At 38.5% G+C, this 25,207-nt stretch overlaps 1 protein-coding gene across 4 annotated transcripts in view; it reads right to left on the minus strand.

The window, feature by feature from the left end:
- The window catches only part of nek4 (NIMA-related kinase 4), a 47,944-nt gene extending 22,984 nt beyond the window's left edge, over positions 1-24,960 (minus strand). For 2 of the 4 annotated variants that reach the window (XM_062054747.1, XM_062054746.1), the window contains exons 1-6: positions 24,632-24,956; positions 19,526-19,792; positions 19,241-19,438; positions 19,060-19,167; positions 16,333-16,487; positions 12,277-12,409 (exon numbers count right to left, since the gene is read on the minus strand). In XM_062054747.1, coding sequence (XP_061910731.1) covers positions 12,277-12,409; positions 16,333-16,487; positions 19,060-19,167; positions 19,241-19,438; positions 19,526-19,792; positions 24,632-24,718 — 948 coding nt within the window. In that variant the 5' untranslated portion in view covers positions 24,719-24,956. Of the gene's footprint in view, positions 1-12,276; positions 12,410-16,332; positions 16,488-19,059; positions 19,168-19,240; positions 19,439-19,525; positions 19,793-24,631 lie in introns of all 4 variants that reach the window. The other 2 variants (XM_062054745.1, XM_062054744.1) reach the window with 2 other exon arrangements.
- Between the last annotated feature and the right edge of the window lie 247 nt (positions 24,961-25,207).

A 25,207-nucleotide genomic window follows, 5' to 3' on the forward strand; every position in this document is an offset into this window, starting at 1 on the left:
AAGAAAAATAAATAAAATGTTTGTTAATTAAATGCAACAATATTCACATCAATAAATCTTTGAACAATTTTGACCAGCATTTTAAGTCAAAGCATAATCATTTTGTAAATGTATCAGTAAGCGCTTTAAGTACATTGTGCTTGTGTTAGGTACTTTTTCGAAACCTTTATTTTGTTGGCACAGTCAACCGTAAGCACAGCGCTTTTATTGTGAAGGGGTGAAGTATGGTGCTGTTCTATGCTTGACATGTGGAGACGACTTAAGGCTGTTTAAAAAAAAAAGGCGAGAGCCTCTCAAGCCTCTCAGCTAGTACATTGGTCTTACATTGATGATGCAAGCAGATGAGATGTGTTGTGAGTATATGGATTGTTCTTGCTAGCTTTAGGCCATGTCTACACTGAGTCGTTTAACCCCTTAAACGAATAATTATTTAGCCTAAGCGCCGTTTCAGCCACACTAAACCAGTGTTTAAGGTCCCCTTTCTCGGACAAATTTTTACACGGGTAAGTGTGCCGTGTATTTCTTGAATCTCCGGCTCTTAGCTTTGTATGGACTCATTGATTGTTTACAAACTGAGTTCGGAGAGGAAGTGACGCCAGAAAGACTGCGACCCACACAGGAAGTGACGTCAGAAAGAACGTGCCACAGCCAGCTTCATAATAAAGCGGTTTCGTAACTCGGAGCTAACCACTGGAACTATGGAGGCAAGTCATCCAGACATGTGTTTCTCCTTCCGTCTGTACAGACGCTTGTGGAAATCACACATGAGTACCTTAAGAGAAAGCGATTGCAGCTATTTCAGATACAACACTTCTCAGACGGCAAGAGAACTTTCGAATGTCGAGGTCAGCTGTTATTTTACTTACCAAAAAACTTTGTCCATTTGTCGAAGGAGAGACAACGAGAATGCGGGCTCCTGTGGATGTGATAAAAAAGGTAGCGTGTGCTTTGTATTACCTGGTCATCGAGGGAAGACTACGGAAAACATTGAATGCTTTTGGACTGGCAAAGCAGACTGTTTCAGTTATTGTCCGCGATGTATGTCTAGGTCCAGAGCATATAAAGTCACCAAAAGCGAATGGACAATGAAGGTGAAGGCAAAAGAGTGAGGAGTGTCCTGACCAGATATCTAGATCACTAGTTTGATTGATGTAAAATGTTCTTTATCACATTGTTTACGTGTCTAATAAAGATTTGATTAATTTATGATGGCTCAGGTGTGACTCACTACAATAGGGCCCCACAGCGCACTGGATTCCAGTTAATTAAAATACCACAACAGTGGATATTGTTCAGATAAGTTAAATTTAAGAACTTGCACACAAAGCAAGTTCAGCAACACTGGAGGTGACTATGACGTGTGCACTTTCCGCGCATGCGTATTAGGTCGCGTTGCACCGGCGGACGGAGGGGGGAGGGGGTCTTAAACAGTGGCATTGTTGTGTGGGGACATGGATAAGTTTACGTAGGATTTACCCTGGATAACCTTATCTGGCTTAGTGTAAACGGGGCCTTAGGTACGTAGTTTAGTTGCTGTTTTAAATGTCCTGTAGTAGAATTTCTGACCTTTTGACCTATATTTCTTGTCTTTTAAGAATGTCCGCTCATTTTCAATACTCTTGTATTTTTGTGCCATTGAATGGACCAGTTGTGGGACAAAAGTGAATATTAAGTCGTGCCAACCTGTCTACAGAATGTGTTGACTGTCTAAAGGATTCGAGTTGTTATGGAACAGATGGGAAAAACAAAACAAGATATTGACGCACTCGATAAGGAACGATGACGCACAACAGACATATAAAAAATGGCAGAAGACCGGAACTCGGAAGTGATTTTGGCTTGTGTGTGTCTTGTTTGCTCCGGAGTAACTTGTGGTTTGTCTGCACGGCCAACTCAATTCAACCTGCACTTCTGATAATGGGTAAATAAATGTGTTGTACTAAACTACTTTTGTTGCCTGCTTAAGCTTCGGACAATCCACTACACAAATTGGCGTCACGAACAGGATGGTTTAGAAGCTACAGGTCGACAGCCGCTCCGCGCTCTCTCAGTCAGGCAGACAGTGTGCTGCACGCGCGCATAACAAGGTAAGCGTTTTGCTTAAAGTGTAAACATTTTCTGCCTGGAGAGAGCCGGATCGATAAGACTAATTGCTGAATCTATTTTTGATAAAAGATAGGTTTAGTCAGGTTCTCCAAAAACAACCTGGAATGGGGTAAATTATGGTTGGATTGAATTGTTTTATATGTGATCATTTGTCTGTGTGTTTGTTGAAAACTTGTAATCTCTTGTTTTTAACAAATGGGGATTGTTGATAGAATTTTGGTGGTTTGGAGTGTAGAAGCATAGACGATGTGAGACGAAAAATTTCTTTTAACCTCTTCATCCTCTGTCGTTGTTGGCAGAGGATGCTTTTTTCTGCAAGTACATTAGGTTAGCCGGAGTTGGACACAGCGAAATTTAAGGCAAGGTTGGCTAAACTGGTGTGACATTTGGCCCACACAAATTTATGACGTCTATGAAGGTCCTACGTATCTGTCTATGTGGAAGCTGCAGCCGGGTAAAAAGCCTGATATAAGGTGATCGTTCAGTGACTCCGGTAAAGGAGATCAACTGAGCCAAGTTGTCACGAATTTGGAAAATTGCTGCAGTATAGATGGATAGAGTAAGGGCTCCATATGGTAGAGCCTTGGTGAAACTATATGGACTGACCAGACACGATGTACTGTAGGATTGGGGGGTGATTCCTGGTGATTCTACAGTGCCTTAGGCTGTTATCCGTGTTGGTCAGGAAGGAAAAGCAGGGTATGCTCCGCTAAACGGGTTAATCGCCGTTATATGAGTAAGAATGACCTGCGTGTGTGTGTTATGAGACGGCCGATTCCACAAAAGCATGCGTGCATTAGTTGTTTATATTGGTCCGGACCAGGGGGGAGTGGTTTGTGGGATAAAAATGTGTGTTTTTTATATTTATATATATATATATCTGCGTATTGTAATAACATTTGTGTAGCACCTGGTTTCTTATGTTTTAATTCCCCTCTGAAAAAATCAACCTCTCCCCTCACGCTTTTTTCGCACCCACGCTGATCTGCAAGAGCTGGGAAATTGTCGGTTATGTGTGTGCGTGTGAGAAAATAGACAAAGTTATGTACAGAAAACACATGAGTGAATGATCCATCCATATAATTATTTTCTTCCGCTTATCAAGAGGTTGGATCGCGGAGGCAGCAGCCTAAGCAGGGAGGCTCCCCCTCTTGGGCGCTGCGAGCGAATTCCAGTCATTTGAATTTGTTTTTAACTATACTGGTGATTGTGACTGTGCGATATTACAGTTGTTTTACACACTGAGATTTTGAGTACGGGAAAAAAGGCTCTTGCTCGCTGGTAAATTCTCTGTGTGTGAGTGACTGTGTGACGCATATAAAAAAAAAAGCTGGGAGACATTTTGAGATAAGAGTGTGTGCGTGTGACGAGGCTGTGTGAGTGACAGCTGCGTGAGGCATTGGTTCGAAGAGGAGTGACACTGATAGCATTGAGCTGGGTTAGCATTGTGTTAGCATAGCATTGAGCTAGGTTAGCATTGTGTTAGCATAGCATTGGTCTAGGTTAACAAAAGTTAACCTAGACCTTACATAATAGATGTATGGAAAATTACACGTTTAAATATCAATAAATAAATACGGATTGTGGGACATTGAAACATTGTTTAATTCATCATTCATTTATATGTCTAGTATACTTTTTTTTGGTACAGCCTTGTTGCTTATCTGATCCATCCAGTTTCTGTGTGGAAGTTGAGACAAACACACACGCACGAACATCATAGATTAGGACACATTGTAACTTTGAATTAATAGTTATACAACAAATAAATTAATAATATTGAATTTAAATTTGATAAAGATAAATTGATCATACATTGACATTTTAATTTTTTTTAGGAATAAACACACAATAAAATAAAAGTTAAATTTATATTCTAATACATCTAAGGGCATCTGTGAAACATAGAGTCTGAAGAAGTACAGATAAGAGCCACTCAGCGCCATTGTCAAAACAAAACGTAGAGAAGCGTTAAACAAATTCTAATCAGAAGGAAGACAGACCAAAATATGAGAACTTAAGTAAACAGACAGCAAGTAAACCAGAAATAATAATGTAAATAAATAACAAAGAAAGCACATTTCTATGTGACATTGGTGCATGTAGAATAACAAAATGGAATAAAACTATGAGTACGATAGATAATGAATGAATAAATGAAATAGGTTTATTTTGGTCATATAATCAACCATCAACCAATTTGTGTGAGCAGTTTAACAGTAAATTAGACATATTAACAATCATACACATTTACACACAGAAAAGAAAAGAAAAAAGAATGACCGAAAAAAAAGAATAGGCGGAAGCCAAAGCTTATATTGGCCTATGATATACAATTACTGAACATTAAATTACCTGGAACATCAACGTTAAAAGATGAAAGTAATTGTTACTATATTTTATAATGTTGAGAAAACTTTACTTTTCAAGGGTCTTTTAAACCATAACAAAAAACTACATGTGTTCAGCTCATCACTGAGGATGGTACATCATTTAACTCCTAAAACTGAAATACATTTGTGTTTTTATTTTTATTTTACTTGACCTATTTTAAAAATCAATATCCCCCGTAAATGATAGTGTCTCCTCATAATGTAAACAAGCTAAGAATACAAATTGGAAGGCTGTTGTTCTTTACTTGGAAACATAATTGCCATTGTTTTAAAATTAAATTATCTGAACATTTAACACATTATGACTTAAAAAATGGATTGATATGATCATAATAATAATGCTTTGTGTATTATTGAAATGAGCCTTTTAAGTTTAAGTATTGGGTCTATAATTCTTCTATAAACATTTCCCCAAACTTCAAAACAATATTACATATGGAAAAATAAATGAATAATATAACATGTGCAGACATTTCTTATTCAGCATGTGTTTAACTTTATACCGAATAGCAATGGATTTGGATATTTTCTTTAATATGTTCAATATGCGGCTTCCAACATATTAATGATCAATTACTATTCTCAAGAATGTAGTTCATATACTCTGTCAATTTCCACTTGATTCAACTTTAATTTGTGTTTCACAATTTGACTTTGCACCCTGGACAGGTCGCCACCTCATCAAAGGGCCAACACAGATAGATAGACAGACAACATTCACACACTAGGGCAAATTTAGTCTTATTAATTTCTACATATTGAGATCTATTACTTAAAATAACTACTTAACCACTGTTGTGAAACACCTTTCTAATTTATGGGAGTATTGGGATAGGACTGAGGAAGATGTCTGCTGTGGTGGTGGTTAGTTTGGAAATTAATTTAATAAAAGTAACTTTGAAGTGCAGTCTGACATTTTAGTTTGGAGTAATTTATAGTTTTATTTGGACATTGCAGTGCACCATACCATGCGCCCGGGAATCGTTTTTGGTGATTTGGCTCCAGAGTTTTTTGTGGTCTTTGGTGTGACTCGGCTGGGGTTTTGAGCTTGCGACCTGCCGATCTCAGGGCGGACACTCTAACCACTAGGCCACTGAGATGAAGGAGGCAAACCAAATCTCAAACAGCTTTCAGTTAGCTACAGATTTTGAGAGTATAATGCGAATAACTATAACGTTACAACTGTTTGCTGTGAATAGTGTTGAATAATAATTACAAATAACAGCCTACATTAATAATTAGAATAAGAGCCGATATGTAAAGTTAAAAAAAAAAAAAAGAGGAGAAGTGTGATTAGGGCTGGCGCTTAGAGCATGGCCTTGTGTGTTTGTTATGACTAAGTTGGATAACCAGTCGGAGACATGCAAGGCAAGGCGGGGCAGCTTTGTTTGTGTGGCGTTTTTCCAGGAAAGGACAAGACTCAAAGTGCTTCACAGACAACAAAGTGAAATGAAAGAAAATAAAAGCAAAATTAAAATGCAGACAATAAAAATAAACACAGTACGGACGTTAAAAGTTAAAAGATTAAAAGATTTAGCTGAAAGATAAGGAGAAACGTGAATAAAAACATTCCTTTGTTTTGGAGAGTATCACGCACAGCAGGAGGTCAGAGTGCAAGCATGACAGCTTCCTCGCGCCTACTGATAGACAAATGATAGTTTAAATTAACTTATACATAATCTTTAAGTGAATTAAAAGGGTACTTAAATACACATGAAGTAGTACGTATAATCTTTGAATTAAGGTTATTGATTAGCAATTAATGGGATAGTTAAGACTGTAATTTTAAAACGTGATATGCAAAATTGAACTAACCGAGAGGATATGAAAACGATGGGTGTACATGTTTTGAGTTCCAAATTCTGGAGGAAAAAAAACCTCAACAAAACGTAAAACCATACAGACGGACTTGGGTGGTAGCCACGGTTGTGCTAGGTCAAGCGAGGGTGGAAAGGATGTGCAGCCGGGGGACTGCCAACTTCTCTGAACAAGACAAGCTCCAAAGTTGTAGCCAGAACATGCTCACAAAAAATACAGGTGTGACAGCAGGACGAACAGCAGGATACAAACAGACCCCTGCTGGACATAAGTGTCAACGGACAATGTTCAACACAATCTTTGAAGCATTCCTTTGTGGTCAACCTGCACACACCTTGTAATGACCTGCTTACGAACTGTGCCCTGACAATTCAATACCGCACAGAAGGAACTTCCTGATGTTGCCTGACAGCACGACATCAGCTGACAACTACTAGGGACGCCTCCCAGGAATGAGTGGAAGACGGGGACTGCTCCAACTGTCCTAGCGCTGGCTGACGGAGGTGCGTCCGTGTGTCCTGCCACCCAAACCGCCAAAGTGTATGATCACCAATTAGACGACTCATAATAGGAGCCTTTTGACTCTTATATATGGTGGGACTCAAGGTATGGCCGCTCATGTGAACTATCCTTACAACAATTAGAATGATATAAGATGGACAACTAATGACCCACATTGTTCCTTTGCTCTCTGTATTTGCGTATTGAACCGATACGCAAATACCACATTTTCAATTATTTCGGTTGTCTGTTAAAAACATAGCTATTGGTTGCAATTTGGACATTCCTGCTGTAGGCTACAAAGAGCTAGCAGCTATACAAAAGCTGAGCTAAAATAAAATTTAAGCATATCAAAAAATTATAGTTGCTTATTACATACACAAAGTCGCAGAGAGACAGAAGTCTGTAGAAAGTATTCAGTAACAAACGTGTCCGCATTATTAAACTTTCTACCCCAGGAAACATACTGAACAAATACAGCAGTTACTGTCAGACTCTAATCCGGATTACCTTGTCTATCAGAGACATGGTTAAAACCCACAACAACTTTCGTTCTAATTAATGTCCCGGGGGACAAGATTACAGAAAAGACAGATCGAGTGACAAAGGGGGGAGGAATTATGATTTATGAAAGGGAAAACATTAAAAGTAGATCAATTTGAGAATGTTGAAATTAAAATCACATTTTCCTCAGAAATGTATTTCAAGGTAATTGTAGTATACCGACCGACCACAGCTAAAGACATTTTTCTTGATTCATTTTCAGACATCCTCAAACAGCATAGTATGAAAGAAGTAACGTCATGGAGGACGTTAATCTGGACTGGTTAAATAAAACACGTAGAAAGAAATTTAAGGATATTATAAACGGCTTCTATATGATACAAATGATAAGCAGCCCTACTAGAATTACAATTGGATGACAAAAATTAAAGAGAACATCTGTAAATACACGAATACAAAACCAGAAAGAAGAGTGGTAAAATAAAAATACCATTGGATTAATAAAACAATTTGGATTCTAATAAAGACATGAGGACTCAGCTCTCATAAGAGAAATTATAACAGGTCTTAATACAGATCGTATGATTTAAAAGTTTTGAGGAACAAATTTACAATGTTTATGCGGAAGTCTAAGGCTGACTTTCACTTAGAATTAATCAAAGCTGCAAAGGGGAACATTAGAAAGTTATGGAAAACCAGATACAAACTTACGGAAAGAGAGCAAACAAGAAACAACACTATAACATTAAATATCAATGGCGCTACTATCGCAGACAGTCTGGACATAAGTAATAATTTTAATGAACATTTCATCCAGTCTGTACAAACCCTGAATAAAGAGTCCCTCAAAATCAGTGCAAATAATTGTCATTTATTCAGGATGGACTAATTTCAGAATTAACAAATGAAACAAAGTTAAACAGAATCTTCGCTGCATTATCAGACTCACGATCTAGAGATATATATATGGGTTGGACACTATCTTCCTAAAAACATATAAGGATTGTATTATTGCTCGTATAACAACGATTGATAAATAAATCAATAATGGAAAACACTTTCCCTACCACGTAGAGAAACTGCTACTATAATTAAATCCATAAAGCAGGAAATAAAGAAGACCAGAACATGTACAGACCAATTAGCCTTCTCCACGTTATAACAAAAGGAATAGAAAATTTGAAATTAAAAAAGTGGCTTTGGAGCAATCAAGGCTGCTCAGACGGTCACTAAGAGGGGCATTATGTTGACACATCAAATTAATGAGTATTATATTTATCTATGAGAGCATTTTTGTTGTAAATTGTGAGGTATGGCTGTTAAAATCTTGGTTGTTTTTACGAATGATGACAGATGTGAACAAGAGCATGTATTGTCTTTGTGGGATGATGTAAATAAGGTGTGGTTGTATTGTATGGTAAGTATGTGTCCATGAAGGGGCATTTGGTGACTTTTCTTATAATTGATTACATGCTACAGTATGATTATTTTTGATTAATTATTGATTATTATGAATGTATATATTTATTATGATTAATTAGTGTCATAATTTTATTGCCTGATTTGTGGATCCCTTTAATTTAGGTAGCCAGGGACTACAGATGGAAAGTAGCTATTTAGATATAATCTAGTACAGAACATATCTGTTTCTGAACTTAATGTTTCTGTGCATTGTCCCATCATAGATAGACTAAATTAAATACAACTATTTAGTGAATTATTGAGGCCACAATAATTCACTAGGTGTTGTAAAATATCAAAGTACTATTGCAAAAGCGAACAGTGACCTCAAACATGACCTGTCCTCCGCCTCTGTTCTTGCTGCACTTGACTATCAGCTGCCTTTTCTTTTTCTTGGATGTTTCTGAAACTACTAATACTACTACTACTATTACTACTACTATTACTACGACTAACACAGTCCCTGTGAGAGGGACAGAGGGAGGAGTTGAGTTTGGATTGGGTCAAGTTTGAGCGTGTTGAGGTTTTATTTAATCGATATGATCAAGGATAAAGGAACGTAATGATTTAGATTGACAATTGCAGTGGTTGGCGAAAGCAACCCCAACCTCAAAGGAGGGTGCCAATTCAGTAATTAAATGTTTTGTGAATGATCTAATATCCCGACATGGTTTCCCCAAAAAGATTAGGTCAAACAACGGCACCTATTTTAAGAAAACAGGTTATCATCTTCAGTCACAAGATCAGCACTTCTCAGGACCAGCAGCTTCCTAGGAAGGTGGAAAGACCATGAGACCAAAATGGTAAGTTTTCAAAATGTAGAATTTGTGTGCCAGTTCCTCTGTGCAGATTTGAGGATGAAAGCAGCCACTCCAGATTCCCTTGCACTCGCTAAGAGGGGCACGGTCAAAGCCAATCCAGGACCAACACCCGATACCTGACTGGAAGGAACCGAGAGGAGAGACAACACCTTGCCAGTGATGACGAGAACGACTAAGGTTGCCAGCCAATATGTGTCCACCGGGACTCCAGCAGCTGTGGAAAGAAGTGTCGGGAGTGCCGAAGCAGCGAGGAGGCCTAGAAGCAAGACGAGGGCCTGGACCAAAGCCCCACGCCCCATACTCTGCCCCAGCCTTCCCCAAAGCCCCCACAGCTCCAACTCTACCTGAGTTTTCCCCAATTTCGGCCAGCACGCACCGGCCACTGAACAGTCTGCCCAATGGACTGAACCACACCCCAAGAAGAGACAGAGACAGACTGTTTGAGTGGATCTCTTTCTTCACCAAGGCAACCAAAAGCCCAACGAGGTGTCGGCAGGCCACCAGCCTGAGGCACCACCGAGCCATCTATACGAGCACTAATCGAACATGGACTCATACGAAATTCAGTTGTGTGTTCAAAATTAATTGGTAATTAACAATATTGGTAACTACATCCATTGCAAATGCCGGGAAAAATATTTTTGCAAATGTCTTACAGTCATAAGTCTATATACATTCATCTATTTATGTTCAATGATGTTCATGATCAAAGTATTTGTTATTCCCTTACTAAATCAAAGGGTAGGCCACTAATTGTGTTCTGTGAGATGGTTTTACTGCAGGCTGGTAACAGCGATCGCTCTGAAGGAGGGTCATAGACGGAATTTTTGCCTCGTATAAAAACATTGAGGTTTTTGCCTCTATCTGCGGTAGAGATTTAAGTTAGTGGTCTATATCAGAAATTGTTTTGGTCCAGGGTCTTAAGACCCTGGAAGGCGGGTATGTAGTAGAATTTCTGACCTTTTGACCTATATTTCTTGTCTTTTAAGAATGTCCGCTCATTTTCAATACTCTTGTATTTTTGTGCCATTGAATGGACCAGTTGTGGGACAAAAGTGAATATTAAGTCGTGCCAACCTGTCTACAGAATGTGTTGACTGTCTAAAGGATTCGAGTTGTTATGGAACAGATAGGAAAAACAAAACAAGACATTGACGCACTCGATAAGGAACGATGACGCACAACAGACATATAAAAAATGGCAGAAGACCGGAACTCGGAAGTGATTTTGGCTTGTGTGTGTCTTGTTTGCTCCGGAGTAACTTGTGGTTTGTCTGCACGGCCAACTCAATTCAACCTGCACTTCTGATAATGGGTAAATACATTTGTTGTACTAAACTACTTTTGTTGCCTGCTTAAGCTTCGGACAATCCACTACAGTCCGTCTCAGCATTGTTTAGTTTAGGACGAGAGGATAATAATATGAGCCCATTAAATGTCTTTTCACATAAAACACATATCATAAAATTAATCATCCATCCATCTATCCATCCATTGTCTACTGCTTGTCCCTCTCGGGGCCGCGGGGTTGCTGGAGCCTATTCAAGCTGCGTTCGGGCGGAAGGCGGGATACACCCTGGACAAGTCGCCACCTCAGACCTCAGACAGACAGACACCAATGCGGAGGTATCATAACACTAAACATCCATCCATTTTCTACCGCTTGTCCCTTATGGGGTCGCAGGGGGTGCTGGAGCCTATCCCAGCTGCGTTCGGGCGGAAGGCGGGGTACACCCTTGACAAGTCCCTATCTCAGACCTCAGACAGACAGACACCAATGCGGAGGTATCATAAGATTAAACAAACAATCTATTAAATAGCCAACCTTTTAATAATTAATCAAATATATAATTGTACACATTGAGTCTATTAGAGCTGTGATGAGGTGGCGACTTGTCCAGGGTGTACCTCGCCTACCGCCTGAATGCAACTGAGACAGGCTCCAGCACCCCCCGCGACCCAGAAAGGGACAAGCGGTAGAAAATGGATGGATGGAGTCTATTAGAGTGATAAAATTGCCAAGAGTTAACCAATAGTCAATATCTTAGTGTGCAGCTTTTCAAACATCACAAAAAGCTTTTCTTTTTGACAAAGTTATATTTTGTGTTTTGCTGTTTTCTTTGTTGCTACTTTAACAGTTCATTTTTTAAACACATAAAAAAAGGTTAATTGTTTTTTTTAGCACTGCGCCTTTCCTTTCTTTTTATATGAAAACATTTTCAGAATCATTGTAATTTTTGTAACAGCTGAATGCGCAGCACAGTTACAGTATAAATAAATATTTATGACTTAACTAGTCATCTTTTTTGTTCGTAAGCACATCCTTGAAATAAGTTAAGCTGCATTTAAAAGTCGATTAGAGTCATTAAATATGTGTATGCTTTATTATCCGACTGGTCGACTAATCGTTAAGGTAGTCGTTGACTAATCGACTGTCAAAATAATCGTTAGTTGCAGCCCTACAGCTGACTTGGTTTACCAATATAGTGAGATACACTATCATTAATATCAGTGCACACTGTTTCAGGCTTCTGAATGGCCAAAATTAACATGACAGCGAGTGATTGTGTTTTTATGTGTACAGACATTGTGGAAAACGTGTTTTTTTTAATGAACCATGTCGGTGTAGACATGCACTGTATTAATAAGCAGGCTGTATGTCAAACACGTACCTGTTTCAACTTGGGAGGAGCTTCTTGCCGAAGACTTGGAGGCCTTGGCTGAGGTGGCGCCACATTGGCTGCATTGTTGTTTATTATGTCATTGCTGCCACCAACAACTTTTTGTCTCGATTTGGCAGTTTTTCTGAGCAAGAAAAACAAAGAAAGACCACAACATAAAAATAGTGTAGGACTTGTTTGAACATTTCAGAAAGAGCACGTATCCTAACACAAACCAGTGAAGAGCTAATACTTTGAGATTAACAGTCATGGTCAAAGCGCTTGGTAGTGACTCAAAGTATATAACCCGGAAAGTATCCGCTTTTTCCACATTTTGTCATGCTACAGCCCTATTCCGAAATGGAATACATTTATTTTTGTCCTCAAATTTCTACACACAATACCCCATTATGACATTGTGAAAAAGTTTATTTTAGATTTTTTTGCAAAATAATAAAAAATATAAAACTAATAAATCACATGTACATAAGTATTCACAGCCTTTGCCATGAAGCTCAAAAGTGAGCTCAGGAGCATCCTGTTTCAACTGATCATCCTTGAGATGTTCCTACAGCTTAATTGGAGTCCACCTGTGGTAAATTCAGTTGGTTGGACAGGATTTAGAAAGTCCTTTCTGGCAAATTTCACTCAAAATCACACCCTGACTTGACTTTAAGACAAAACTATTATCAAGTTTTGACCAAATAAATGATGTGATTTCAAGTAAAACATTTAAAAATGTTCCTGTATAAAATACTGACAATAAAATTGCATTTGTGTCCAAATATCCGGGTATTTTTTCTGGTTAATTCAAATTATGCAAGCGAGTGATTAACCAGGAAGAATCCAAATTCAAAAGTGTAATTAATCTGATTAAAAACAGCACTTTTTAAAATACATTGTTTGCATATCTACTGAAAAAACAATAACAAAACATGTAAGTTGACCTAAAAAATAAATGTGCAAAAAGTGAATATTTATCATGTTGACTCTCACAGTGTGAATGGTTGTTTATTAGGGGGTTTTGAATGAATCGCAATTCTTATTTGTAACAATTCTTAATAATTATAAGAAAATCTAAAATATTTTTGGGGGGGCGGTAGGGATCTGTCCTGTCCAGCCACTCAGACAAATCATATTGTTGATGTAGATCACAGGTGTCAAACTCAATGCCCGGGGGCCAGATCTGGCCCGCAACATCATTTTATCTAGCCCGCAAACACCTGAAAATGATATGTGGCAATAAAGTACTTAATATTTTCTCACTAAAAGGAATTTATTTTTTTCATTTTGACAGAAAGAATATATGTACTGCTTGAAATTGCATCGCTTTTAAACTTTAATAGTATCTATTATTGCAACAAATATTACAGTATATTATCATACTTTCCAAACATGTTTGTTTAAATAAAAATTTATAAAAATACTTAACTTTATAGCAAACTACCCATCAAATTAATAAAAATGACAATACATTTTACGTTGTTCTTTACAGCATATTATTGTAAATTGAAAAAAACGACTACGGTTTTTTGCGTTAAAATTCTGTTGACTGAGCTGCCACTTTTTGACAGTAATATCTACAGTTGTTGTTTTTAACGTTGTATTACTGTAAATAGAAAGACGGTACATTTGTTTTTACGGTAGAAAAACTGGCAGCTAAGTTGCCAGAATAAAAAAATAACTTGTACTGCCTTTCCATTCACAATATAATGTTGTAAAAAACAATGCAAATTTAACACAGCTTTTTCCGTAAAAACCCCTCCAAAAAACAGTGGTACTGTATTTTTATTTACCGTAAAACACTATATTTTAAAAGGGACATTTTGTAAAAGTAAAGTTTTTACTGTAAAATCGACAGTCTACTTTAAAAAAATTTTTTTTTAATTAATTATGAAATCCGGAGGCAAATTCATACATTATTCGCTGTTACAAGCGGCCCTCTGATGGCAGCTATAACTGCGATGTGGCCCTCAATGAAAACGAGTTTGACATCCCTGATGTAGATGATCTATACCTGCTGTACGGATTTACTTCAGAAGAGAGAAGTGTTGGATACTTCTCTTGTTGCCTTATTTGTATTTGACTTTATTAAATGTTTGGGTAGCATTTTATTAAACAAAACCAGTTTTTTTTACCAGATGAGGTGGTTCGGGCATCTGGTCAGGATGCCGCCCGAACGCCTCCCTAGGGAGGTGTTTAGGGCACGTCCGACCGGTAGGAGGCCACGGGGAATACCCAGGACACGTTGGGAAGACTATGTTTCCCGGCTGGCCTGGGAACGCCTCGGGATCCCCCGGGAGGAGCTCGACGAAGTGGCTGGGGAGAGGGAAGTCTGGGTTTCCCTGCTTAGGCTGCTGCCCCCGCGACCCGACCTCGGATAAGCGGAAGAAGATGGATGGATGGAGTTTTTTTTAAGTAACACAAAAATGTATCAGAGCTGTTTATCTATTTTATGGAGGACTGTACAAACCCCGTTTCCATATGAGTTGGGAAATTGTGTTAGATGTAAATATAAACGGAATACAATGATTTGCAAATAATTTTCAACCCATATTCAGTTGAATATGCCACAAAGACAACATATTTGATGTTCAAACTGATAAAAAACATTTTTTTTGCAAATAATCATTAACTTTAGAATTTGATGCAGCAACACGTGACAAAGAAGTTGGGAAAGGTGGCAATAAATACTGATAAAGTTGAGGAATGCTAATCAAACACTTATTTGGAACATCCCACAGGTGAACAAGCAAATTGGGAACAGGTGGGTGCCATGATTGGGTATAAAAGTAGATTCCATGAAATGCTCAGTCATTCACAAACAAGGATGGGGCGAGGGTTACCACTTTGTCAACAAATGCGTGAGCAAATTGTTGAACAGTTTAAGAAAAACCTTTCTCAACCAGCTATTGCAAGGAATTTAGGGATTTCACCATCTACGGTCCGTAATATCATCAAAGGGTTCAGAGAATCTGGAGAAATCACTGCACGTAAGCAGCTAAGCCCGTGACCTTCGATCCCTCAGGCTGTACTGAATCAACAAGCGACATCAGTGTGTAAAGGATATCACCACATGGGCTCAGGAACACTTCAGAAACCCACTGTCAGTAGCTACAGTTGGTCGCTACATCTTTAAGTGCAAGTTAAAACTCTCCTATGCAAGGCGAAAACCGTTTATCAACAACACCCAGAAACGCCGTCGGCTTCGCTGGGCCTGAGGTCATCTAAGATGGACTGATACAAAGTGGAAAAGTGTTCTGTGGTCTGACGAGAGACCCCGGACTGTTGAACAACTTAAGCTGTACATCAAGCAAGAATGGGAAAGAATTCCACCTGAGAATCTTAAAAAATGTGTCTCCTCAGTTCCCAAACATTTACAGAGTGTTGTTAAAAGGAAAGGCCATGTAACACAGTGGTGAACATGTCCTTTCCCAACTACTTTGGCACGTGTTGCAGCCATGAAATTCTAAGTTAATTATTATTTGCAAAAAATAAATAAAGTTTATGAGTTTTAACATCAAATATCTTGTCTTTGTAGTGCATTCAATTGAATATGGATTGAAAAGGATTTGCAAATCATTGTACTCCGTTTATATTTACATCTAACACAATTTCCCAACTCATATGGAAACGGGGTTTGTAGTTTATCAGAGAACTGACACCCGATGTTATTAAAAAAAGTATAGATTTTGAATTGAGAATCGTTTTGAATCAAGATTCGAATCGTTACCCCCAAGAATCATATCAAATCGAATCGTGTGGTACCAAAAGATTCACAGCCGTTGTTTATCTATGTGTGCCTTTTGAATGGCTGGCGACCGGTCCAGGGTACATGCTGGCGATGCAGGCTATCGGTGGAAATCAGCTGATATAGGCTCCAGCTTGACCCTAATAAGGATAAGTGGTGCAGAAAATGGATGGACTCTCACAAACATTTTGAAAACTAAACTACTCACTCAAACAAAATACTGTAGAAGTAATGTAAACCCTAGACATGACAGCAAAGTGAGTCAAAGATCACATTTTAGTCCGTCCAAAAACTAATGCCCAGTCTGGCTCACTTACACTTTGGTGGCTTCCAGGAAGATGGCAATTTGCCGTTTGATGTACGGCTGCCGCAGGATGAAATTGACATTGGGCCTGTCCTCGGGCTTCTTGCACAACATGCTCTTGATCATCTCTCCCAGTTGGGGGTCATATTTAATTGGCATCTGTGGCAGCTGAGGTAACAAAGAACAAATCTGTTCACGTGATTGCCTACTACATGCAATTATAGGAGTGGGTCCGTATCATGCGGGACCTTCTTCAAACATGCAAGTATTCACAGTGCTTCACTTTTCCCACATTTTATGTTACAGCCTTGTTCAGAAATTGAATAATTCATTTTTGTCCTCAAAATTCTCCACACAATACCCCATAATGACAAGGTGAAAGTGTATTTTTTTTTGTGTGAAATATTTGCAAATGTATTATCAATAAAAGACTAAAGTATACATAAGTATTGACAGCCTTTCCTCAATACTTGGTTGATGCACCTTTGGCAGCAATTACAGCCTCAAGTCTTTTTGAATACGATGCCACAAGCTTGGCACAACTATCTTCGGTCATTTTCACCCATTCCTCTTTGCAGCTCCTCTCAAGCTCCATCAGGTTGGATGGGAAGCGTCGGTGCACAGTTGTTTTCAGATCTCTCCAGAGATGTTCAATCAGATTCAAGCCAGGGCTATGGCTGGGCCACTCAAGAACATTTACAGAGTTGACATGAAGCCATTCCTTTGATATCTTGGCTGGGTGCTTGGGGCTTTCATCCAAGATGTCTCTGTACATTGCTGCATTCATATTTCGCTGTATCCTGACTGGTTTCCCAATTCCTGCTGCTGGATAACATTCCCACAACATGATGCTGCCACCATGCTTCACTGTAGTGATGGTATTGGCCTGGTGATGAGCGGTGCCTGGTTTCCTCCAAACATTCACACCAGACTTCACTATTTGTCTCATCAAACCAGATAATTTTGTTTCTCATGGTCTGAGAGTCTTTCTGGTGCATTTTGGCAAACTTTTTACTAAGAAATGGCTTGCGTCTGGCCACTATACAGGCCTGATTGGTGGATTGCTGCAGAGATGTTGTCCTTCTGGAAGGTTCTCCTCTTTCAACAGAGGAACGCTGTAGCTCTGGCAGGGTGACCATGGTCTTGGTCACCTCCCTGACTTGGGCCCTTCTCCCTCGATCGTTCAGTTTAGACGGCCTGCCAGCTCTAGGAAGAGTCCTGGTAGTTCCAAACTTCTTCCATGTACGGATGATGTTCTCACTAGGACCTTCAAGACAGCAGATATTTTCCTGTACCCTTCCCAAGATTTGTGCCTCGAGACAATCCTGTCTCGGAGGTCTACAGACAATTGCTTTGACTGAATTTGTTTTTTGCTCTGCCATGCACTGTCAAGTGTGGAACCTTATTTATAGACAGGTGTGTGCCTTTCCAGATTATGTCCAACCAATTAAATTTAACACTAGTGGACTCAAATGAAGCTGCAGGAACATATCAAGGACTATCAGTTGAAACAGGATGCACCTAATCTCACTTTTGAGCTTCATGGCAAAGACTGTGAATACTTATGTACATGGGATTTATTTGTTTTCTATTTTTTTATAAATTTGCTAAAAATTCTAAAAAAAAAATGTCTTTGACATTCTCATATGGGGTATTGTTTGTAGAATTTCGAGGACAAAATTGAATACACTGTCCCCTCGTTTAACGCTGGGGTCACGTTCCAAAAAATACCCGCTTTAAGTGAAATCCGTGTAGTAGAAGTTAATTAATTTTTTTGTTTTCTATGTGTTTTCGTTCATTTTTTTTTTTTTTTGTTAACACTATGTTTTTCATTTATGTTCATATTTTTTCGTTTACAGGTTTTTTTTAATCTATTATGTTTTTTTCGTTTACAGTACTGTATAGTATGTTTTTTCTTTTTTATGTATGTTTTAAGATTGTAAAACCCCTAACCACACACTTTATAAACTTTTCTCAGACAGGCATTAACATTTTCTCACATTTCTCTCGTTTAAACACTCTCAAAGTACAATACCTTTGTGGATTTAAAAAACAAGTACAGTACACTACTGTATTAAACAATGAAACCAAAGATCAAAACCGTTTTTTAGGGCTCTAGGATTTTTTGACCTATAAATAAATCCGGGTTTTATCATGAAGCCAGCAGCATTTCCACGCATAACCAGTCGCACGATCTTTTGGGGCCTTAAATCCTGCGCTTTTGGCCGTCCTGCATTGTAAAGGTGCGAGAGAGAATTCGTTTACAAAATAAGTCTGTCTCATCCATATCAAAAACTTGTTCAGGATTATATAATTTTTGCGCTTAAGAAATTTCTCTAAAGACATTAGCGCCAAACTTTTTCTGTTTGTTTAATATTGTCATTACTGCCACAAGTGGTAGAAAAGTGTATTACAACTAAGTATCGCTGTGGCCTATGCGGACCACAGCTGAAAAAACAGATACATTACATTATAGGGGGCGCTCGCAGCCTATGGTTAAGAAACACTGGTATGTAGTATATGGCAACAACGTGCCGGCGACCATCTTTTCGCAAAGAAATACGCCCAGGGCTCCCAATACTTCAGCGTTATAGTGAGTTGATTTTTAAAGCTAATTTTTTTGCTGTTTTTATCTGCCACACGTGAAAAGCCGGTCCGTGAAAATAATGCATACATTAAACCGGTCCCTGTGGAAAAAAGGTTGGGGACCCCTGGTGTAACACATACATTTAAAACCTACCTTTCCTCCTACAATGCGATAGACCAGCGAGTTCATATCCTTGGCATTGAAGGCGTGTTTAAGCGTGGACATTTCATACACACAGCAACCCAAAGCCCATACATCAGACTAGAAAAAGAAAACATGTCCATTGTTAAACTTTTCTCTTTATAAACAAAAAAAAGGGATGTAAATGAGATACCTTGTGGTTATAAGGTTTATTAGAGAAGAGCTCTGGACTCATGTAGTAAGGGGTCCCAATGAGCGTGCTGGCCATATCATTCTGGTTCTCCAATACTCGTGCAATGCCAAGGTCCCCGACTTTGATAATGTTGGTCTTTGTCAAGAAGATATTCTGTGTTTTAAGGTCCCGATGAAGAATGTTCCTTTTATGCAGGTACTGAAAGTGATCACGGAAGCGACTTAACATAATTTGACTTCACATAATTTGACTTCACACGGACTAGTAATCTTATGGGAAACCTACCTCCAGCGCCATGGCAATCTGGACGAACCACTCCACCACCTGCCTCTCAGGTAGGAGCTCTCCCTTTTGCTGCTTGAGCCTGTGATAAAGGTCGCCTCCTTCGCAGAAGCCCATGACAATGTAAAGCTGGAGGTCAGCGCCTTCCCAGGACTCCCTGTACGTGACGATGTTGGGATGTCGCAGCTGGGACAGAAGCTGCGCCTCCTGCTCGGCGGCCCGCCGTTCCCGCTTTGACGAGGTGGTTAAATTGAGCTTCTTGATGACATACTTGGAAGGAAATTGGTGAGAATGAATAAGAAGTCATCTTGCCATATGTTTAAGTACATGAAATTCCCAGATCCGGTACATTTACAAATGGCTAAAATAATGCACAGACCTAACAACAAAATAATTACATTCAACAAGAATATGGGAACTTTGAGGAATTGTGCAAGGAACTCAAACAATGTATCATATTATGTTTACAATGCGTATGGAAAAAGCAGAATGTTAACAACTGGAGTGTCTCATATCATGTATCCTAAATTTTATTGACTTATTACTTCTTAACAGGTGATTATTTATCATATACAAACCCCGTTTCCATATGAGTTGGGAAATTGTGTTAAATGTAAATATAAACGGGATACAATGATTTGCAAATCCTTTTCAACCCATATTCAATTGAATGCACTACAAAGACAAGATATTTGATGTTCAAACTCATAAACTTAATTTTTTTTTGCAAATAATAATTAACTTAGAATTTCATGGCTGCAACACGTGCCAAAGTAGTTGGGAAAGGGCATGTTCACCACTGTGTTACATGGCCTTTCCTTTTAACAACACTCAGTAAACGTTTGGGAACTGAGGAGACACATTTTTTAAGCTTCTAAAGGTGGAATTCTTTCCCATTCTTGCTTGATGTACAGCTTAAGTTGTTCAACAGTCCGGGGGTCTCCGTTGTGGTATTTTAGGCTTCATAATGCACCACACATTTTCAATGGGAGACAGGTCTGGACTACAGGCAGGCCAGTCTAGTACCCGCACTCTTTTATGATGAAGCCACGTTGATGTAACACGTGGCTTGGCATTGTCTTGCTGAAATAAGCAGGGGTGTCCATGGTAACATTGCTTGGATGGCAACATATGTTGCTCCAAAACCTGTATGTACCTTTCAGCATTAATGGCACCTTCACAGATGTATAAGTTACCCCTGTCTTGGGCACTAATACACCCATATACCATCACAGATGCTGGCTTTTCAACTTTGCGCCTATAACAATCCGGATGGTTCTTTTCCTCTTTGGTCCAGAGGACACGACGTCCACAGTTTCCAAAAACAATTTGAAATGTGGACTCGTCAGACCACAGAACACTTTTCCACTTTGTATCAGTCCATCTTAGATGAGCTCAGGCCCAGCGAAGCCGACGGCGTTTCTGGGTGTTGTTGATAAACGGTTTTCGCCTTGCATAGGAGAGTTTTAACTTGCACTTACAGAAGTAGCGACCAACTGTAGTTACTGACAGTGGGTTTCTGAAGTGTTCCTGAGCCCAGGTGGTGATATCCTTTACACACTGATGTCGCTTGTTGATGCAGTACAGCCTGAGGGATCGAAGGTCACGGGCTTAGCTGCTTACGTGCAGTGATTTCTCCAGATTCTCTGAACCCTTTGATGATATTACGGACCGTAGATGGTGAAATCCCTAAATTCCTTGCAATAGCTGGTTGAGAAAGGTTTTTCTTAAACTGTTCAACAATTTGCTCACGCATTTGTTGACAAAGTGGTGACCCTCGCCCCATCCTTGTTTGTGAAAGACTGAGCATTTCATGGAATCTACTTTTATACCCAATCATGGCACCCACCTGTTCCCAATTTGCCTGTTCACCTGTGGGATGTTCCAAATAAGTGTTTGATGAGCATTCCTCAACTTTATCAGTATTTATTGCCACCTTTCCCAACTTTTTTGTCACGTGTTGCTGGCATCAAATTCTAAAGTTAATGATTATTTGCAAAAAAAAAAAAGTTTATCAGTTTGAACATCAAATATGTTGTCTTTGTAGCATATTCAACTGAATATGGGTTGAAAATGATTTGCAAATCACTGTATTCCGTTTATATTTACATCTAACAATTTCCCAACTCATATGGAAACGGGGTTTGTATTACGTATAGATTTTTATTAGGGCTGTCAAAAATAATGAATTAACTCATATGATTAATCACACAAATTATCACATTAATCAAGGGTGTCCGAACTACAGCCCACTGGCAATAGTCCAATTAGCAATTAGCAGTGATTTCATATCGTATTCAAAGTGGTCTGACAGACGCCATTTTATCACCATCTGGTCGCAAACGAAAAAGGAACTCATATCAGTGACCATTAATTGTACATCCCGATGAATGTATGCACAGCAGTCATTTATATGACCCAATCCGAACAACCTTCCCTAGTTATGGTGCAGGAAAAAAAATAATCACCCAGCACAAAAATTCAACAAACATGGTCAAACATAACACAACCTGCTCATTTAACTTTGTGGATGTTAGAAAAAAAACGTCCAATCAGCATATAAAAAAAAATTGCAGCCTTTTAAATCCATTACAATAGATGATGGAAAAAATGCTAAACAATCTCTACACACGTATCCATGTTTGCCGCATTTAACTGCTTGATATTTCCAATTGATTAAAAAACTTTAAGGAGGTTGTCACGGAAGTAAACAAGGTAGGAGTCGAATGTTCACATACTTTTAGTAACTAATTATAATAATTATTAATTATATATACATTATATTATTATAATAGTCCATCCATCGATTGTCTACCTCTTGTCCCTTTTGGGGTCGCGGAGGGTGCTGGGGCCTACCCTGGACAATATGTACTTATATATACATATAGTTACTTTGCACGCAGTCAGCTTTCGGCCCTCGGTCTAATTTTTTAAGCCCAATGGTCCCCCCTGTCAAAAAGTTTGGACATCCTTGGTGCAGATTACTTGTAATCACGCAATTTATTTTGTTCGCACATGCTCCTTAACATACAAAAATACACCCTGACTTTAGATTAAAGTGTTGAGCAAATAAATTACATGCATTCAAGTAAAACATTTGAAAACATGTTCCTGGATGACAATAAAATTGCAATTGCGTCCAAACATTGGGGTCTTTTTTAAGTTGATATAAATTATGCAAGTGAGTAAAAACATGTGATTAATCATGATTAATCCAAATTCAAAAGTGTGATAAGCTGCAGCACCCCCGCAACCCCGAAAGGGACAAGCGGTAGAAAATGGATGGATGGATGGATTAATCAGATTTTTTTTTTTTTAAATCATTATTTGAAAATACTTTTTTTACAGTACCGTGTTGCTATTTAGTGTTTATTATTTTCATTATTGAAAAACCAGGAGTTCTTAACTTTTTTTTGATCTCGAGTCGAGACCCAACTTTTCCACTACAAAGAGGCCCAATCAAATATTGACACCGAAAAAGTAAGAATACTCTTGATTTTAACGATATTCAATAATTATATCTAACCTACATACAGTTTAACAGAATAAATCTTGCCAAATTATATGAAAGCATTGTGGTAATCACAAATATTATTATTAAGGCTTAGGTCAGGCTGATTACAAAAATAAATGCTAATCAAATATAATGCAAAAGAAGGCACTCATGAAAACTGATGAAAAGATAAATGTACATACAATTAGGCAGTGTTAAAATAAATACATTCTTACTAAATTAATATATTATAATAATAATAATATATGTTTCTTAGATAAACTGTTAATAAAATTTAAGTGAAAATGAAATCAAAGTTTCCCCACTTTAGTCCTAATTTTTGCGCTTAAGAAACTTTTTTGTGACTTTAGCTCCAGACTTTTTTCGTTTGATATTGTCCTTAATGCCACAAGTCAGCTGAGAAAAAATATATTTTTGGTGGCCATCGAGAGGGCCCTCGCAGCCCAACAGTAAGCATCAGCCCTACGGTTATGAAACACTGAAATAAACTAAACAACATGTCAAACCCAAGGACGGGGGACATATTTGGCTCGCCATATAATTTTATGTGGCCCGCAAAAACATGGAAATTATATGCGTCAATAAAATACTTTCTATTTCTTCCTAAATATATTCGTTTTCTCCATTTTGATAGAACAAATGTATGTATGCCATGACATTGCATATTTTTTCAACTTTAACATTATCTGATCATATTATACATATTCACGCATACTGTACAGTCATCCCTCGCCACATTGCAATTGGAATATTGCAGCGTCACCACATGTTTTTGAATTTTTTTGGTCCTAAATTAAGCATTTTCAAACATACGAATGGCTACATAGACTAAATTGGCCACTGGAAGAGACCAAACCCATGAGAGCGCATTGTTCAGTCTCATGGCCACTGATTGGCTCAGCCTCAGGCAGCATTACTATACTGGATTCAAATAGTGTAAAGGCGACTAAAGGGTGTTATTTCATGTCTAGAGCGCTCTCATAACAGGTTGTATGCAGCTTTTTTATGCTCTAGCTATTAAAATATTTGATTTATAATTAATGATTCCAATTTCACGGAAATTAATTTATTGCGTTGATGTCGGGAACCAATTAACAGCAATAAACAAGGGACGACTGTAGTATTTTTTTGTAATAATAAAATATTCGTGTCACCTTGACCTATGATTTCAAAGCAAATTATCCATCAATTTTCTGTCAAATGTATTAAAACGAATTCAAATTCACAGTCAAGTGGCCCTCAGAGGGCAGCCATAACCACAACGTGGCCCTCAATGTAAAGTAGTTTGACACAAAGCAGTTTAGAGGTGCATTTTAATCTAGTTATATCAAACTTAAATTAGTTCACTTAGTGAATGTTGTAAATAATAACAAACTAACAAAATATTTTCCGGGAAATGTATCAAAGTTGTAGCTTATTTGGCAAATATGTGGTTGACTTCACGCTGAGGTCATACAATCTCAGTACACGTAAACAAACCACTTAGCACTGCTAGGCTAAGTGCTATACATGCTAGCTGTCGCTTTATCTGTGTCCATTTATGACCAAACTTTAATAGTTATAACTTTATTATGCCAACCAAGGACTTCGCTCACCTGTTTTTTGTCTGCCTTGTGCTTCACCAAGTTCACCTCTCCGTAGCTCCCTTTCCCAACCACCCTGATGAAAACATAGTTATCCATCTTTCTTCAACAGTCTTCATAACCGAGCTGGGCTACACGGGTGTTGCACAGCATTCCTAATGGGAGGAGACGTGTTTACCAGGCCCATAACGTTAGCTGCAAAGCCGAAAATAAAAAAACATTTGAAATGTGTTCGTTAAAAGTTCGACGCTATCTTAGTCGGGAGGGTTTTCTTCGGAGAGACAGGAAAAGGAGCTTTTAGTCACTAGGCAACTGGCAGCAGACGACGGCAGGAAGAAGGTCCATGAGCGCTCAAATAGCAGCTTCACAGCACAGCGTCGTCAGCGGTTGGTCATTGAACTGCAACTAAAGTATTCTTTCTGAGAAATACACTCCACTAGAGGGCGGACTATGCGAAAAAAATGTACTCACTGAGCGTCCTATTGTAAATTGCTGTGTTTTTTCTTCTCTCCGTTTGGACGCCTTTTTGAGGTATTGCAATATAATTTATATTCTGGGGGTCCTGAAATTGAAATATCAAAATTGGCT

Source organism: Entelurus aequoreus, linkage group LG01, assembly GCF_033978785.1.
Source record: "Entelurus aequoreus isolate RoL-2023_Sb linkage group LG01, RoL_Eaeq_v1.1, whole genome shotgun sequence".
Taxonomy (NCBI): Eukaryota; Metazoa; Chordata; class Actinopteri; order Syngnathiformes; family Syngnathidae; genus Entelurus; species Entelurus aequoreus.